Raw genomic sequence first — 19,943 nt, forward strand, 5'->3', positions numbered from 1 at the left:
GAGATTCTCCTCCGTAAGTTCATGAAATTGGTGAGCCATTCAATATGATGGGGGCTTCATCAAGTTCATCTGACACCATAAAGAAACAGATGAAGGATGTGGGCTGTCCATTCTTTACTTATCTTTCATTCTTGCCATTCATTTGGTTCATCCTTTTTCAGTTCTATATTTCTTTAAGGATATGCTTTACATCGGTTCTCTAGCACAATTTCTTATTTCTAACGTATTATAACCTCTGTTCATATCTCCCATGAACTCGTTGGGTGATCCTCAACCTCACCGCTTTGGAGACTATTGTAGTGTTCCATAATTTGGCCATAAAACATAACTAGAAAAATGTTGTATTAAGATGATGGGTCTTTATTTCAGGAAGTAACTTGTCAGAGTCAATAGAACTTTGCAATCTTTCTAACTCACTCTTTTTTTCCTGTTAAGTTCTAAACTCAAATCATTATCCATTTGTAATAGTTGTGTTAGATGAATTTATCCTAATGAATGAACTCTAAAATTGTTCTTCCAACTTGATATCATAGTTAGGACAATGAGTTTTCTTCACTCAAGTAGTGTGTGTGTAGTATGTAGTGTGTGTGTGTGTGTGTGTGTGTGTGTGAAATTGTATCAAAGTCTTTGGAGTAATTATGGATCTCTTTTACAAAGATTTTCAGGTTTCTGAAGCAAGAAGCAAATCCTAGAATAAAGGTTCAAATACTCTGTCACTGCCTTGGGTGCTTGAGGTCCAAAGGGAAAGCTTCACTATAAATAGTTCATGCTTACTCTTCCTAAACTTCCTTCTAGGTTTATTATTTCTTTGAAGTAAGCAGTAGATTCAGCCACAACATGACTCAGTGATTGTTTTTGGTCAAAATCCATGACTTGCAGTTCAGTTCAGATGTTTTTCAGTTATGTCTTACTTTTTATGGCCCAATTTAGGATTTTCTGTACAAAGATGCTTGAGTGAGTTTGCTATTTCCTTCTTCAGCTCATTTTACAAATGAGGAAATTGAGTAAAACGGGATTAGGTGATTTGCTGGGGGTCACACAGGTAGTAAGAAAGGAGGCCAGATTTGAATTCACAAAGAGGAGTCTTCCCTGACTCTTTGCCCCGTGCTCCATTCACTGTAGCCCAACAAATTAATACATTAATGATCTACAATTTTATTAGTTTGGGAAAACTCCCTTTACCTAAGCAGTTTAAAACCTAACTCTAATTAAGTAAATACATTTCACAGAGCTTTTTGAATCCTCGAGAATTTAAGTGGCTTCCCTCTGTTTTTGCTTGACAGTGTCACACAACTAGTAGTATCTAAAATCAGATTTGAACTCCTGTCTTCCTGACCACAGGGCTGGTGCCATCTAGCTGTTCCTGTGGCTTCCTTCTGATAAAGAGATCTATCCATGTCAAAAAAAAAAAAAAAAAAAAGGTTTTGAACATCTCCCTTCCTGATGCCAAGTTTAACAAGCTTCTAGTCTGTTGCTCTGTATAGAGCTGCTAATTCCACAGATTGAAATGACTTTTCCTGCTCAGTGCTTTTCCATCAAGAGTTCATGAGCTCAGCTTGATTCATTTAGAGGTAATGATTCTGCACAGAGCCACAAGGGCTGAATGTTATCATCTAGTAACTTGACCCCGAGACAATGGAACTTTTTGAGTGTCAGGGATTCAGTTTTTCTGTCTTGGGTGTGGTGGCTTTCCTTGACAAGCTAGGAGGTGTGTGTTGGAAGGGGGCAGAGGAACAGGTAGTCCCAGAGAAAAAACAGTTTGTTTTGCTGATACAGACAAACCAGCATTTAATTGGCCAGTGAGAAAGGTTGTAAGATATGGTCTGTTTGCCTTGGGTTTCTCCTCCCCCAAAGTACTAAATTTGCTATAAACTATCTGAGGATTTTACTCTTCTTAAGGAACAGTATTAAATTTGTACTATACCTGAGTTTGCATAATAGGAAGGGCTGGGTGTATTTCATAACTTCCTTGGAGAACAATATTTTTCAAAGCAAATAGCCCCCTGAATTGGTCCATCTGGAACTGCTGAATGTGTGGTGTTCAGCAGGAGTCTCAGTAGATAAGGCATTAATAAGTGTCTGAGTTGTGAGTTGACTTACTGAATCAAATGATTTGCTGACACCTCCCTTCTGCCTCAGGTGCTTAAGGATGAGTGTCAAAGGTTCACTATAAATAGCTGAAGCTAGCCTTTAGAAGTCCCACTCTCCCTAGACTGCCATCTCTTACTGACTGCTTGATAAAGCCTTTGCTTGGGCTAGTGGAACCAGATCCTAGGAAAACTACACTATGGTGAGACTTGTGTTTCCTAATCCGGACTTGGAGAATAGGATAACATCACTTGATGAGCTCGAAACCATTGAAAAAGAAGAAGCAGATTCAAGACCCAAATGGGACAACAAAACACAATATATGCTAACCTGTATTGGCTTTTGTGTGGGGTTAGGAAATGTGTGGCGATTTCCTTATCTCTGCCAGAGCCATGGAGGAGGTATGTAGCATCTGTTTATTCTATTTTATGGGGAGGAATGGGGGGAAAGTAGCAGCCATTAAGTTAAACAGCAACATGGGCAATGATTTTTTTTTTTTTTTTTAACAATACTCAACTACACTTTCAGCCCTAGACTAGAAGCTCCATGAAGACAGGTATCATTGTCATTTAAACTTTAAATCTTCAAGTGCTTACTACAATTTACCTCTATCCAAATAGGTATTGGATAAATGTTAGCCAAATTAAATTGAACTCAACTTTTTATCCAGAGCTTAAGTGTATGTATGTGTGTGTATGTAAGTAACATGTATGTGACACTGACATTTTTGTAATCCACTCACACTCCTCAGGAATTGTACCATTAAATTGGGAGAAGAGTAGATCTGGCAGAGTTCTATATACCCAATGCAGTATAATATGATAGCACAAATATGATTCTGTCCTACTCTCTCCTCCTTTAAGTTGCAGGGAACAGAACTAGAGAACACAAAGTGGTGATGGGGGTAAAGGCATCTGATCCTCATTTTAGTTTCTCACTTATATAATGTATAATTAGTTAAGGATTTCTTTATCTAGTTCTAGTCTGCCAAAAATATTTTATCTTCAGAAGCAATATGGCCATTGATAGAATGCTGGTTAGAAAACCTGGCTTTGTGTCCTTTCTCTGATACTAGTAATCAGAGAAAGTATGTGATGGGCAAGTCAGTTCCCCAATTAACAATTCAAGTTGCAAAGTTAGTGATAAATTGCAAATCTGCATAAGCTGAAAAGTTTTCATACCAGAAATTCCCCTACATTATTGAAATCATAGGTCTGAATAGCAACAAAGAAATGCAGTTAAGGCTTTAATAATAATGCATTCTGAACTTCCAGCACTGCTCATAAAAAAAAGTCTTTATGCAGCAAAGAAAAAAAAAAAAAAGAAAAACCGGTTATGAATGAATCTCTTTGGCCTAAGAAGGTGATTTTAATTCCCTTAAGTGCCAGTGTGATATTTCCCTTGAGGAAATACCAGGGGGATCCTGGTATCCTAGAAGATTGGCTCATTTTACATTCTCATCTCATCCTATGGACTCGGAAAGACCAGGGTATCATATACTCTCTCAAAAAAAAATAGGTCTTTCTGCTGTCTCATATGTGATCAACAAACATTTGGCAATAATATACTTTGTGCTAAATTCTGGGGTAGAGATATAAGTGAAATGTAGGATGAATGCTGAGGTGAAATGCAAAGTATCCAGGAAAATGAAGCCTGTTTAATTAGGAAATTAGTGTGGACCACAACATAGCATTTCCACTCTTTCTGTTATTGTTTGCTTGCATTTTTGTTTTCCTTCTCATGTTACTCTTACCTTCCTTCTTAATTCATTTTTTCTTGTGCAGCAAGATAACTGTATAAATATGTATACATATATTGTATTTAACATATTTAACATATGTGGAACTGCCTGCCATCTAGGGAAGGGAGGGAGGGAAGTAGGGGAAAAGTTGGAATGGAAGGTTTTGCAAGGGTCAATGTTGAAAAATTACCCATGCATATGTTTGTCAATAAAAAGCTATTTAAAAAAATGAAGCCTGTTTAAATGTTATTATATTTCACCTTTTAGATCCTGTAAGGTTACTAATGATGTAAGAATGTATACTTCCTATGATGAACACCAATAAACTATTTTAGTGAGAAAAATTTGCTTTTGGGGGAGGGAGCTGCAACATATAATGTATAGAGGAAAAAAAGGCTGGGGTGATAAACTACTACAATTTGGGTTTTATGATAGAAATGTGTATAGCACTTGCTGTTCTGACCCCTGGGGATCCCAAGACACTTTCGGGAAAAGGGAGATCCATGAAGGCAAAATTGTTTTCATAACAATACTGACATTTTGCCAACCACATATATTTTTTGTGACAATCACATTTATTTTCATGTGAGGTCAGATTTTCCTTATATACTTCAATCAAAATAAAATATCACAACAAATTGGATAAAAAAGCAGAGATGAAAACCTAGCTGTTATCATTAAGCCAAACATTAGAGATATTTGCAAAAATATGTAAAACAATACTATTTTTCACTATTTTTTTTGGAAAATATAAATATTTTCACAAAAATATTTATTTCTTTTATGTTACTTATCATTTTAAATGGGTCAAGACATACTTTGAAATATATCAAGACTAATTTCTAATGTGGTAAATATCAATAGCTTTAAACCATTTTTTACTTGCTTCTGTATATTTTGTACATGATCTGTTCCAATTTCCACCCTTCTAATTTTTTTATCTTAGTTTTTTTTCCTCCATAAACCATTTTTTAGAAAAGCTCTTTGAGGTCCAATGTAATTTAAAAGAACATAATAGGGTCCTGAGACCAAATGTTTGAAAATCACTATTCTAAAGAATCTAGAGGCTAGTTTTACAAATGTATACATTTCTCTACCGTAAGCAATAATCTTATCATATATGTGAGTCAAGCTTTAAGAAAATCTGATATATGAGAAAACACCTCAGTAATGACAAATGAAGTGAGGGGTGATCACTCAGTCAATAGAGGGATTCTTTCTTTTGCAAAAGGTCCATAAAAGGCTTAACTAGCAACCTCTCATATTTTAGGTATTAACAGACATTTTAGGAATACCTTTGTCTTCTACCTATGTAGCAATATACAAGGCCTGTGTTTCTTGTAGAAGGTGTGTACCTTTATTCTCTGGGCCATTATTTCTCCTTCTGTTAATTCATGACTATACTGGGTAATAGCACTAGTTGTAATCTCAGCTCTCTTGCTCTATAAAGTAGTTTTTGCTAAGTCTAGTGTACTCCTTATTGCATGGTGGAAGCTGACTAGAGTCAGAGATTAGGAAATTTAATGGGATTAAGGAACTCAAAATTAGTTTTTAGTGGGGGAAGAGAGTAGGATGGAATAGAAGACTATGAGCAGAGAGTGCAACATTCTTCCTCATCCCCAATATGTTCAGAGATTCATAGGTGGCAGCAGCAAGGATCTAGATAGAATGAAAAGAACTTCGGGGATGGTTGCAGCTGATGGTAGAATAAGAAAACGCCTAAAGGTAGGGTTGGCAAGCAAAGAACAAAACAACTGCTCCCCCAATCCTGTGTGTCAAGGAGTTATGAGAGATATAGCCAGCCTTGGAAAGGATGCAAACAGAGATGGTATCTTCTTTTGGGAGAAGACAGATTTCAGTGAATACAAGAGGAAGGAAAGAAGTGTGAGAATAAGACTTAGGATCCCAGAAAAATAGAAATTGAACTAGAAGAGACTTTAGAGGTCATCTAGTTTTATCCCTTCATTTTACAGAAGAGGAAACTGATGCTCCAAAAAAGTAAATGGCTTCCTAAGGACATGTGGTTGAATGACAGAATAAAGATTCAGACTTAGCTCCTCTGTCTATTCATTTTCCATACTTCAACAGAAGTGTAGTGGTCCAGAGTACATAATAGGAAAAGGATAGGAGAGAATAGGGATTAGGGAGAGTCAAAACTGAGTTTAATATGGAGCTAGGGTTGGGGAAAAGAGCAGCAGTAATCCCTAAGTGATTCTTTACCATTATTGAGCCTTCTCAACTGGGAGCCTAGGTCGTAAGGCAAGATGGCAGAGAGAGTAATAGTTCATCTTAATTCACTATGGTCACCAAAGAGAGGCCTTAATGACTACAGGGTGTTGGGGGAGAGGGAAAGGGAGAATGGAATTAGGGGTCAGGAAAGGAAAGAGGGAAAGGTCTGTATTAGGATTAGGGCTAAAAATATGTCATATAGGAGGACTTGAGTCTTTCAGGATCTTGACACCTGGCAGAAAGTTTTGTTTAACTCAGCTGTAAAATGGACGCCTTGAACTAGCTAGTCTCCAAAGTTCCTTTCAACACTAAATCCTATCCTCTTTTTTTTCCCAGGATGAAATGACAAAGTAGTGTTAAGAAGTATTTAAAAGAACAAATGATAAAAATGGAAGTGCTTTCCTCAACCTCTGAAAACCTCTCAGAGTAACTGGGAAGCATTAGAGATGAAAGTAAGCAAGGACAATACATTATGTACCTAACTGAGTTGCAGTTTATCTCATGGGATCCTAAATCTTCAACTATGTATTTTCTAGGACTTACTGAGTCTCCTGAGCCATTGATCTGTCTCGGCAACAAAGATCTGTTTGCACTTTAATAATGATTAATTTCTTGAAAATGGAAGCGGGGAGAACACTCACTACTTCCCTTTAGTTCCAAATTCTTAATAAGAATTTAGCCAGAAAGCAAAGGAAAAGTCACATTCCCCTAAGCAAAATAACCCTCTTTAGTTCCTATGATTGCGATTTATATACTATGCCTCATATTTTGCTTTTTGTATAAAGGGCCAGATAAGAAATAAATTAGAACCTCCTCTGCACAACAACAATAAACAAAAACAAGTTCTTCTGTTAATGCCTACAACAACCTTACACTAAGATTTCTTTTGTTTCCTTGAATAAGTCCCTAAAGGCTTATTCATAGTATTAAAGCAGATCTTTATTGAATTGTATTGTGCTTCAAGCACTGTGCAAAGTATTGTATATAAAGATTTTTTAAAGTCTACACTCTCAGTCCTTAAATAGATAGGGAGACACAAAACTTTTAGAGAACTAGTGGCCAAGAAGGGGCACTTTGATCAGGAAAATTATTAGGAGTGGTGAGTGAGGGCATGAAAATGAAACACCTAGTTCAGCAACAATGACATAGTTGCTTTGAATATGGTTTCTATGGAGGGGCAAGGAGAGGAGCTGGGGAGGCTGTGAAGGAGGTGATCAGAGAGTAGGAAGAGACCTTAGAAAGCATCTATTCCAGACTCTTTATTTTCCAGATGTGGATCAAAGGATCCTAGTTTTAGAACTGGTAGGAGTCATTGAGCCCAATCTTTTTGTTTTACAAATTAGGAAACAGTTTCTCAGGTAAATTGAAAAAGTCATAATCTGAGGCAGGATATGAACCCTGGTCTTCCTGATTCTAATCCCTGACAAAGACTTGCTAAAGAAAAAGCAGCAAGAAAAGTATTTAGACCTAGGTGTTTGAAATAGAGAATTCTTTACCTGCACCACTCAGTCAATGACTGAATTTTTCCTCATGCTTCATAATGTTAACATAGTTTTTAAAGGTATCAAATTCTTGAAGAGAATGGGCAAAGTATGGTTAAAATCTTTTTTTTTTTTTCTGACTCATTTTTTGAGAAATCACCAAAAAACTGTATGAGAGAAATCTTGGGGCAGCTAGGTGGTACCAGGCTCAGAATCAGAAAAACCTGAATTCAAATTTGGCCTCAGGTACTTGAGTTGGGTGATTCTGGACAAGTCACTTAGCTTTGTTCACCTCAGTTTTCTCATATGGAAAAGGAACTGAAGAAAGAAATGGCAAAACAGTCCAGTATCTTTGCCAAAAACAAACAAACAAACAAACAAATCCAAATGCGGTCATGAAGATCAGGACAAACTGAAAAACAACTGAATAGAGAAATCAATAGGAATTGGTAAATTGTCTAACCAAGCTCCTAAAGATATTGAGGTTATATTATGATAGGCCAATATCTATTAGTGTCATAGAACATTAATCTATGTAAACAGGAAAAAAAAGCTTCCTCCAGTAATTCCTAGATGGTATCCAGGCAGGATCCCCAGGCTATTAACAGAGTATCCTATAGTTCAGTTAGCTTGGTTTAACTTTAAAACAGTAAGTCGTGCTCTTCTAGGAACTAAGTTTTTGCTCCTTTCAATTTTCTCACCCTTCTTTGTCCAGGATGTTTCAGATCAATCTTCAAAATTCTCACTAGGCCTATCTTGTATTCCTATCAAAGCTGACTCAATGACCTAGGCCTCCAAGAAGAGGAATCTCTTTTCTTCTGTCCTGTTCCAGGTGCGTTCTATTCAGCTTCAAGTAAAAACTGATGGGATAATCGGCATCTGACTACTCAGCTTCCTTGGAGCCCATCCTTTGGAAATTGCGACACACTTTTAACCAATGTCCATATCAACTAACAAATCCTGGCTTTCCTTCCTGTCCCACTCAGACTCAGCTTTTCCTCTTTTCTTTTTATCTTTTTTCTTCAGTTCTTGTTCTTAAGGCCATTCTGACAGGCTAATTACATAGCTTTATCATTCTGAATCAGTTTAATTTTCCTTACTTCCTCTCTCTAAAGTCAGCATTTCTTTTCTTCTCTCTCCCTCTCTCTCTCTCTCTCTCTCTCTTTCTCTCTCTCTAGCTCTCTAAATCTCTCTCTCTCTCTCTCTCTGTCTCTTTCTCTCTGTGTGTGTCTCTCTCTCACTCATTCTCCTTCTCCTAATTAATTCTTCTTCTTCTTCTTTTGCTGGCAATTGGGGTTAAGTGACTTATCTAAGATTACAAGCTAGGTAGTGTCTGAGATCAAATTTGAACTCAGGTCTCCTGACTTCAGGACTGGTACTCTAAACACTGTGCCACCTAGCTGCCTCTAAAGTCACCATTTCAATTAAAAATAGATATAAAAAATAAGATGGCTTAGCTCCCTTTGACTTCTCCCAAGCCATCATCCATCATCCACCTAGCCTAGAGAAGAGATGCTTTTCCCTCAGAACTTTTTTTCCTTCTTTCCTCATTCCTTCCTTCCTTCTCTACTTTGGTTTCTTCTTTATTCCTTCCCATGATTTCACTGGCATGAGAAACTCCCTATCAGTTAAAATTCCCTTTGTACTTATTCATATGACCAACTCATGTGGCTAGATGGCATTAAGGTACATAGGGTACTGGACCTGGAGTCTCTTCTTCCTGAGTTCAAATCTGGCCTCAGGCACTTATTAGCTGTGTTATCCTAAACAAATCACTTACCCCTGCTTTTCTGTTTCTTCATCTGTAAAAAATAAATGGCAAATCATTCTAGTGTCTTACAAAACCCCAAATGGGGTCATGAAGAATAGTACACAACTGAAAAATGACTCATTCATCAGTAATTTATAATTTTAGGGGTTGGTTGGGACAGGAGGTCTTAAATGGTAATACAACCAGCTATGTGTCACAGATAGGATCTAATTGTGGCAAAGCAAGTCTTTGAATTAAAGGCCTGTGACTCAAGGCACAGTTATTTTTTCCCATTGTACCTCACCGTCTACCTTGCCATATATAATTTTATTTCACAGATACCTGTCTTTGTGTCTTACTCTCTTGTAGGCTGTAAGCTCCATGGAGGCAGGGACCCAGGTATTATCTAATTTTTTGTGTTTCTCCTAGAGCAGGGTTTTTCTTGTAAGTGTCCTGGACCCCTTGAAAACCTGATGAAAGCAATGAACTCCTTTTCAGAACAAGGTTTTTAAATGCATAAAATAAACTACACAGGCTCACAAAGAAAACCATTGAAATAAGTTATCAATTTTTTAAAAAGCAAATGCCCAGACCCTGTCTTTAGCATAACTATCCTATTACACAGCACAAAGTAGGTGCTTAATAAATGTTTGTTAAGACATCAAAATGGTACAATGGATAGAGCCCTGGACTTGAAGTAACAGAACCCAATTTCAGATCAGCCTCAGACACGTACTAGTTATGTAACTTTGGGCAAATCCTTTAAGATTTCTCTGCCTCATGGAGATAATATGTAAAATGGGGATAATATATCATATGGGGATAATAATAGAAATCATATTTGTAGAGTGTTTAGAAATATAGTAGGTGCTTAATAAATGTTTGTCCCTTTCTTCTTTGAGTTAAGTAGCATTGTAAGCCACTAGTAGAATAGAAGGTATTGTGATTGTAAGGAACTGACTAAATGACTTCTTTGTGATCTGGAGGTCTTTCAGCAGACACTTTGATTCTGGAGAGCACATACATTGATGAGTTATATACTCTCTTGGATGAAACTACTTAAAACTATTTCTCTCTAAGGCACAGTGGCTTATATTGAATTTATTATTTTATGACAGCTTCTTTGTTTTTTTTTTTTTCCCGTTTTAGAGAGGTATTAGAGAATTGTCTGAGAAGCAGAAAGGAGTGGCAACTTTGAGCTCAGTGTACCATACTTGCTTAGTAGAAGAGGAAAGAGAAATGGAACATTCTTCCTATGGTATATCCAATTCACTTTCAATTATATCTCATCCATCAGTAAAGGTACTGGCAACCAGGGACATGATTAGTTGTAGATTTACAATGACTATTTACTCAGGACATTTTAGCTTCCAGGGAAGCTGTCAACCTTAAATAATACATCCTGTTTTTCAGGGTTGCTGTTCTAAATGGTACACAGATATAAAGTAACATCAATTATGTGACTTAATTTGCAGCTAAGATGACAAAGACTGAGGGAAAATAAGCAAGATATGAAAGCAAATTGTTTATGATGTTAATAAAGGAAGCTAGAAACATATTACCTTTAAAAATATTTAAAGCCTTGTGGTTTGGTATATTCCAGACCTATAATGAAACTGTGGGTTTACTGACAACAAGCAACTTCCAGGTCAAGGAATCATCAGTGATCTCTTAGAATTAGTGCAAAATCCAAAGATAGCCATAGGAAATAGTGTACCATATAAGATGGAAATCAGAGTTTTCTTCTGAATTGGCCTGTTTTGTGTCCTCGTGACTCATCACCAAGTTTAAGGAAGGATTCATAACCATCCTCACTTACTTATCTGTTTACTTCCATGTAAAGATATAAGTGGAACATAAACTCTTTGAGAATAGTCAGTTTTTTTTTTTTTCATTTTTAGCAAGTAGCACATTGCTAATAAGCACTTAAGTATTTATCAGTTAGGTGACTACATAGTGCATAGTTTTTTGAGTTCAAATCTGGCCTCAGATATTTACCAGTTAGTTATATGATCCTGGGGAGGTCACTTCACCTTGTTTGCCTCAGTTTCCTCATCCATAAAATGAACTGGAGAAGGAACTGGCAAACTACTGCAGAGTCTTTGCCGAGAAAACTCCAAATAGGGTCACAGAGTCAGACACAACTAAACAAGTATTTCTCAGATCTAATTCAGAAACTAGCCTATCCTTACCTCATACTTACTTGAATCAACATCCAACTGATTAAGAGAAAGGCTTATTATGTCAGTTTCTGATGAGTTAGGACTGAAGTAATGAGAATTGAGGTAATTGGCCCAAAGGAATAAGCTATACATAGCCATTTATTATAAACTCTAGACCAAAATCAACAGATGTCTAGGTTCATGATCATTTTCAGCTCAATGGTTTTTGATCACAGTAACAATCCATTATTAAACAAGGAAGTGATTGCTGAATGGGCAAAATAAAGTTCTTAATGAGAGGCCTGAGCTAGCTCTTTGCAATCTGATCCATTGCATAGTAATCAATCAGCAAAATGTACATTAAAGCATTTGTATGGGCATAGCAGATGAGGAGATCCATTCTTAAATGATGAGAATGTTAAAACATATTCATCCTGCTATAAGGATTCTCAAACTTTCTATTTTCTAAGAACTCCTATGATATTCTTCCTGTTTTCTGATTCTGTGCGATAAAGAAAAATAGGACTAAGAAAAAAGTCTATCATTTACTCTATTAAAAAGGGCAGCTAGGTGACACAGTGGATAGAATGAATGCAGGAAGATTTGTCTTCTTGAGTCCACATGTGGACTTAGACACTTACTAGATATGTGACCCCAGATAAATTACTTAGCCCTGCTTCCTTCATTTCTTTTCCTATAAAAATGATCTATAGAAAGAACCCATTTTAGACTTGGCTCTTTTCAACAATGACGTGATTCAAGGAAAATCCAATAGATATGATAGAAAAGAGCCATCCATATCCAGAGATAAAACTATGGAGACTGAATGTGGATCAAAGCATTGTGTTTTCACCTTTTGTTGTTTGCTTGTTTTCTTTTCCGTGGTTTTTTCCCTTTGGATGTTATTTTTCTTGTGCAGCATGACAAATATGGAAATATCTTGAGAAGAATTATACATGTTTAATCTATATTGGATTGCTGTTGAGGGGAGGGAAGGAGAGAAATTTGGAACACAAGGTTTTACAAAGGTGAAAACTATCTTTGCATGTATTTGGAAAAAAATTTTTAAAAGCTATTAAGAAGGTAAATATCAAAAACTAATAAATTTGGGAGAAAAAAGAAAAAAGAACTACTATAGTTATCATAGCAAGAAAATGCCCACCAAAATTTTTTTAAGTTAAAAAACAAACAAACAAATGGGTTCGTGAAGAGTCAGACATGTTTGAAAAAATGGTTAAACACCTACTCTATAAAAGGTTACCACCAAACAACAGTCTAGGACTCTACAATATCTATCTTTATCACTTTTTCCAGTACATATTAAATTTCAGAAGAAAGGAAATACAGGAAGAAGCCAAAGATGGAAGGAAAAAAGTATTTATCAAGTGCCTACTACATGATAGCTGCTTTGTATGCCATCTTACTTGACCCTCAGAACCAACCCATTTTACAGTTAAGGAAACTAAGGCAGAGATTAAGTGCCTTACCCAGAGTCACATAACAACTCAGGTTTTTCTGACTCACCTAGGCAGCTAGATCCCTTCTATTTCATGTGATACCTGCAGCTCATTAATATGATCAGGCATCTGTTAGGAACTTTGCAGCCTTCATCTTTCGGAGCTCCTTAGAACTTTGCCATACATCCATGGTTGCAAAATCCTGGACTACAACAGTAAATCAGTGTTGCATGAAGAAAGGTTAACTACATGTCAATTTTTTATGCAAAAATAAATTTTCTAAGTTTTTATGCAAATCTTGCTATTTTTTTTCACTGCTTACTTTTGGTCTCATGAAATTTCCTGCTTATTGTGTTATTCTGTCTGTCATCTTGATTTATATGTCTCTGGCATGTGCATCAACTAAATTCTTCAGTATTTCAATGGATTTGTGATCTCATTGCCATGGCCATTCCCTCCATTAATGTTGATTGTAGCTTATCCTCTTCCTTTTGTGCTTTGTATGTAATGAACATGTAAAATAGATTGGTTTATGTAGTAGTTTGAACTCTGGCCAACAGATATCCAGCAAAGCCTGTGTTACAGGGACAAATTTAGACATCTTATCTGGGATCTGGCTCTCTCCGTCTCCAAGTCTGCCTTTGTGGGGAGCAAGAGAAGGACTACAACTAGGTACTTGATAATTTATTTTCCTATCTCCAAGAGATTTGTTGAGCTAGAATCATGTTAATTTGCCATGCTTCAAATACTTGAAATCTAGTGGTACAATGTTCTCTTTTAGGATTTGAGAATAAAAGTCACTTTCACTATTCACTTTAAAAGGGAGGATAAAGGTTACTCTTAGCCATCTCTCTGAGAGAGAGAGAGAGAGAGAGAGAGAGAGAGAGAGAGAGAGAGAGAGAGAGAGAGAGAGAGAGAGAGAGAGAGAGAGAGATTACTAGTTACATCATGAATATTGAGCAACTAAAGGTGATAATTAATAGAAATTGGGGAAGTTAAGCAGCTTAGGGTAGAAGAGCACAAAAGAGTAAATGAACTCTTCAGTTTAGGAGTAAGATATAACTTCACATCAACCAAGAAGAGAAACAATCTAGGGAAGGATGCTTTCAGTAATCTCTAGGAATCAAGGGATATGTCTGAGGAGACAATTTCTTTCACATGTGGGTTGCCATTCACATTTTTTGCCTCCTCTCATAAATCTCTCTCTCAAACTTCACTTTCTCCCTTCCTTCTCCAGAAAGATGCTATCCATACTTGCACAACATGACCAGTTCAGAGTTTCTCAGCCACTTAGGAGTCATATCTCACTGAGTGTTCAACCTCATAAAACTCTTCATGAGGAACCTGTCCTATCCATTCGGGGTTACATATGGATGTATGTAACCTTCACAAAGTAGCCACTCAGAAGAAGTCTTCTAAATCTTTTTATATTTTTTATGATACAATATACTACTTAGGATCAATCAATATGTGTAGTTCTTTAATGTCACATTTCCTGAGTGATATCCTTAAGCCACTGTTGAGTATAGCTCATTAGAAATATGCTAGTTGTTTATATCCACCATATACAATTAAAGCTGCAGTACTAATTCTCTAAAGAGAATTGTCATAAACTTCCACAATCTTAATTACCTAAAGATTGTGTTGTTAGATTTCAACTGTAGATCATCACTGGGGATACAATTTCTGTTGAAATATTGGTACCAGGGAGCAGTTCACAATCAACAAAATCACTGTATAACTTCTTGAAGGCAATCTACCTTACATACTATTTTTCCTATTCCATTCTGAACCCATATCATGATACAACAAATTCTTAAGCACCTCCTATATTTCAGGATCTTGCTGCTGAGGAATACAGAGGGGAAAAAAAAGAAAGGATCCCCAAGTCCTTTACACATTCTATGGAGGGAGTCAATGTATACAAATGGATTTGTTGTTCCTTCTTTGGTCTGGAAGCAGAATGACTTCTGGAGGGTAATGTCTTGGGTTGCAAGTGAATCATGGATCTGAGTGAGGAAGAGCTGTGAAAAATTATCAGCCTCAATCACAGGGGTTCTCAAATTACGGCCCACCAGCCAGATGCGGCAGCTGAGGACTATTATCCCCCTCACCCAGGGCTATGAAGTTTCTTTATTTAAAGGCCCACAAAACAAAGTTTTTGTTTTTATTATAGTCTGGCCCTCCAACAGTCTGAGGGATAGTGATCTGGCCTCCTATTTAAAAAGCTTGAGGACCCCTACTAGAGAGTCATCAGAGCCCAGTGCCCGATCTAAATCCAGACAACTAGTGATGGTCCACGTGGAGGAGTATATAAAGAACAACAGTGGTTAGAAAAAAATAAACACAATGATTTAGGGAGGGAGGGAACTAGCAAATGTGTGAAGATCAGGAAAGGCTCTTGGAGAAAGTGATGCTTGACCCCAAAGCAATTGAAGAATTTTGTGGTGTTGAGGAAAGAAGGGAGTACATTCCTGGCTTGGGGGCACCTAGCAAAAATGCAGAAATAGGAGACAGGGACATGTGTGAAAAATAGAGAAAAGTGTGGGTGAATTATAGAATGTGGAGAGGAGATTATGTATAATAAATGGAAAAGATAGGTGGAGGCAGGGGATGAAGAGCTATAAAAGCCCAACAGAAATGTTTGTTTTGTTCTAGACAATTGGGAGTCAATGGAATCTAAGTAGATGAAAGACATCCTTAGATTTTGGAGTGTTTCAGGCAAAACTCTTTGGTAGCTGAGTGATTGATCAATTGAAGTGGAGAATGGTCATATGTCTTCAAGTCTATCAGGAACTATTATAGTAAGTCAGATCAGTGGTGAGCTTTTTAAGTATAGTATTTAGCACAATGATATGGATTCTGTAAACCAGTTTATGGTTAAAAGCTACAAGGAAGCTAGTTTTCCCCAGACTCTGTCCATTGGTGTTGGATGGTATAGAACAGAATCCCTGTACTGACCTCTGTTGCCTGAAGGAAATGAGAGCTTAATCAACCTCTATTATCTAAATGATCTTAGGTGAGATGAAATTCTTTACCATTTCCTTTGTCTCGGCTCACTCTCAAAGTCTAACTATTTAGCATCTCTATATTTCCCTTGGGAATCTTCTCAGTTCTTTCCAAGTATTTCTTCTTTTACCCTATATAATCTCCTGTTCCCAAAAGCATATTGCAAAAACCATTCTCAGATTTTGTCCATTGATAAAGATACATTTTGGCAGAGAGAATGCCTCATTGTGGTTTTTCACAATTTTTTTTTGTATGTGTCTCGTCTTTGCTCTTTAATACTTATAGTTTCAAAGAAGCCACAGATTTGCTTTGGTAGAGGGAATTTTCTTACTAGGGAGCTCTCTATGTCAGTGGAATCCCAAAACTAATATCTCTCTATCTCCTCTGTCCTATTGGTTTTTATCCCCACTGCTGCTGTTTATTGAAGCAAATTCTTCCAGAAACTCTGCTATTCCCTAGGAATAAGTTAGAAATCTTCGGAAATTCCTTTAACTCTTTAAGTCAATTCAGTATCTTTTCATAAAAAATGATTTTTCCTCCTCTAAGTTGTATTCTCTAGGCCTTCAGTAATGAATTGGGCTTTCCATGATGAAACTGTGACTTCCAATTTTAGGTAATTTAGAGTGAATTGGAGAATTTTAGGTATTTGTTGGGAAATTTTATTCAAGATATATTTATATATATATGTGTGTGTGTGTGTGTCCATGTACTATGTATACTGTGCACAATTCGTGTCTATTCAATCATATTCCTTATTTCTTATTTTTACATTAAGTTCAACCTCCAATTTAAACTACCCAACTCAACTTGATATTCACAGGAATTGGACTTTAAGAATATATGCTCCATCTCTCAGAGCTAATTCTGTCTTTAGATATCAGGGAAATTTAGTTTCAATTCCCACTCTGAAAAACATTCTGTGACACTGAGTAAGTGACTTAAAGTCTAAATGCTCCCACCAACTGTCTAGGTAAGACTCCACATTGATAGAAAGGTAGATTCCTTATCGGGAGTTCCCTACATGGATTAAATCACAAATCCAGGCTCTTCTCTCCACCAAAAAAATTTCTTAATGAGATTTCTAAGCTCTTTGAACACACTTCAAATAACATTCTATATGTAAACTATGGAAGACCTTTGTCAAGATAATCACACTCATTTTCTCATTTCCCTGACAGGGATTAAAGCCACATATTCATAGAACACTTGTATTTCCTTGTGTCTGTGTTTAAAATTTGGATCTTGACTAAGATGGTTGCAGGTTACATGGATGGGTTGAAAAGTAGCCACTTCTATAGTACCAGTTACTTCTTATTTTCTTACTTTCACCCTCTATGTTTTATGTTCTAGCAGCAAGCCATTCTATCTTTTTTACATGTTACAAGAAAGTCTTTAAACATCATTATATACTGCAAAAAGGACCTCATTTTTTATTTTAAAAAACTGGACTAGCAAAAATAATATGCAATACATTGATGCAGGTTAAATGACCTCATCACAAAGAAAACTCATTATAATGAAAAGTCTGAAGGTTGGTAGGTAGAGTATGGTTATCATGTACTCCATTATTTCAGTAGAAGCAGTATAGTATAGGGACATGATCCCTAAACACAGAACTCACTCAAGGAAGCCTATGACTACAGCATCACTGGATTCAGATTCAAATTTCACCTTTCTATGTAGCAACAAGTCATCAAACCTCTACCAACTATCAATTTCCTCATTTGTAAAATGAAAGAGTAGACTAGATTGCTTATGGTCTCTTCTAGCTCTAATTCTATTATCCTATGTTCCCTCTCTGAAAATGAGCAGTTTTTTGCACTTGGGCTAGTCATGTGACTTCTTTGACAGTTTCTTCATCTGTCAAAAGGGACATTTTCTACAATTTCTACCTTGCCAACCTTGTAGCTTGTTTCCAAATGAGACTACATATGTAAAACTTCTTCATGAACTTACAAAATTATATAAAGGCAAATTATCATGAGGCTTTTCCAGATTGTTTTGAAAGGGTTCTAAGGATCAGGATAGTGAATTGGAGCAAAAAAGACATTTGATAGCTAATTTACCAGTTGCTAGCCTCATTTTCTGTACAAAATCGGTCTCAAATGAGCCAAAAAAATAATTCTACTTACCCCTATTTAATGTATACATTTTTGTAAGGCCAGATCTATTAGATCTTAATATTCTAAGGTACCCTAAAAGATTTGGCAAGTCTAGCTAATGCAGCTGATATGCCCTAGCCCTGAAGTCAAAGGGACCTGACTTAAAAATCTGGCTTCAAATATTTACTAGCTATGTGATCTTGGGCAAGTCACTTAACCCTGTTTGCCACAGTTTCCTCATCTGTAAAATGAGCTGGAGAAGGAAATGGCAAACTACTCCATTATCTTTGCCAAGAAAACCCCAGATGGAACCATGAAGAATTGGATATGACAGAAATGACAACAAAAATTTCTATTACCATTGGCTTTAACTCCCAATGGCTATGTTTCCCTCAACTATTAAGTATCAGTGACTAATGTACCAGTTTCATACAAATTAATATTAATTATTAATATTAATTAGCTTTTATAAAGTGATATTTATTCAAAGCTATAACATTGATATCTTTGAATAAATAACAAGAACAAAAGTACAAACGTTTCTTTCTCCAATATCTCATGTGCTTACTCTTCTCTGTACTACCTATGGGGGAGAGAAGACCCAGCACTTAGTTCAGTTTCTACATTACATTAGTTCTACCAAATTCATGTTCTCATGTGATTGGTGAATGAATTTTTATCTCAGCTTCCACTAATATAGGTCCAGAAAGTTGCCCCTTGTTTTTTGGGAATCGGTTGCTGGACTGGCTATACAACTTGTCCTGATATCCAAATTCTGAATTCTTTTGGTCCATTCTCCTAACTTTTCAAACTTCATTAAGGTCATAGTCTATTCAGCCTTCACCAGAGAATGGAAAACAATAAATGAAGAGGCTAAGAAGTGAGGCATTTCTTAGGGTTGTATGAATTTAGAGAGAAGATGGCCTCAGGACCTCTCCCATTATAATCTTTCACTGGATAAATGGTAGAAGACAGCTAAAGTTTTTTGACTATCTTAATAGTCAATCAAAGAATCTTCCATGAGCAGACCAGAACCAGTATTATAAGATGCCTATGCATTCTCCATAATCTCTCTAAAGCACTCCCCTTGACCTGTTATCATGATTCTCCTGGAAGCAAGCTCCTCAACCTTTCCATGTAGAGAGATATTGTCCCAGGCACTCTGTGAATGTGCCAGGACTGCTTCCCCTTACATCAACCTCTTTGAATTATTTGTAAAGGCAAGGGAAAAGGGAAAAGCTATATTGATCATTTTCCACCTTTGAGGTTAACTCAAACCTTTCAATCAAATATGGTGTTATAAAGAAAAAAATTATCTGTTAAACAGTTATCTAAACTCATTGGTGTGTGAATAAAATAATCAAACAAAGCAAAGCCTCATAGTTTCCTCATTAAAGATTAGGACTAGTCCTAATGCTTGAGTCCACAGAAAACCATTTAAGTTATGTATTTGGAAATCTTTATCACTTTGTTGCTCCAGGGAATGACTGAACTTTAATCCTGATATAGTCCTCATGATACTCCTGCGCAGCTGACAAGGTTTTAGAAACATTTGCTAAATATTAACATTCTAATCTTTGCCAGATCATAACTGAAATATAATTTCCCTCTGACATAAATAGTAGAGCCATACTCATTTCAAATTTTAAAAGTTCAGTTGAATTAATAAATGTTCATTAAATGAATGAACTGGTAACTATACATTCTAGGCTTTTTTTCAACTTGTTCATTGAAATTGGCTTCAGACCATGTTGAGAAGCCATCATATTAAAATGAATTTGAGGATAAAGCATACTGTTTGTTTCTGGCTGGGATTAAAAAAAAATCACCTATGAACTATGGTATAGCACAATAAGTGGATCATAGTGGTTCTTACCAATATATATGCTAACGAGCATCCATATATCATGGATAGAATTAGTTA

The 19,943-nt window shown here is 36.4% G+C and overlaps 1 protein-coding gene across 1 annotated transcript in view; it reads left to right on the forward strand.

Annotated features, from left to right (window-relative positions):
• The first annotated feature begins 2,193 nt into the window (after positions 1-2,193).
• Positions 2,194-19,943, forward strand: part of SLC6A19 (solute carrier family 6 member 19) — a 54,656-nt gene continuing 36,906 nt past the window's right edge. Inside the window, exon 1 of the mRNA XM_051969804.1 lies at positions 2,194-2,489. Coding sequence (XP_051825764.1) covers positions 2,288-2,489 — 202 coding nt within the window. The 5' untranslated portion in view covers positions 2,194-2,287. The remainder of the gene's footprint in view (positions 2,490-19,943) is intronic.

The sequence above is a fragment of the Antechinus flavipes genome, chromosome 1 (genome assembly GCF_016432865.1).
Source record: "Antechinus flavipes isolate AdamAnt ecotype Samford, QLD, Australia chromosome 1, AdamAnt_v2, whole genome shotgun sequence".
NCBI lineage: Eukaryota > Metazoa > Chordata > Mammalia > Dasyuromorphia > Dasyuridae > Antechinus > Antechinus flavipes.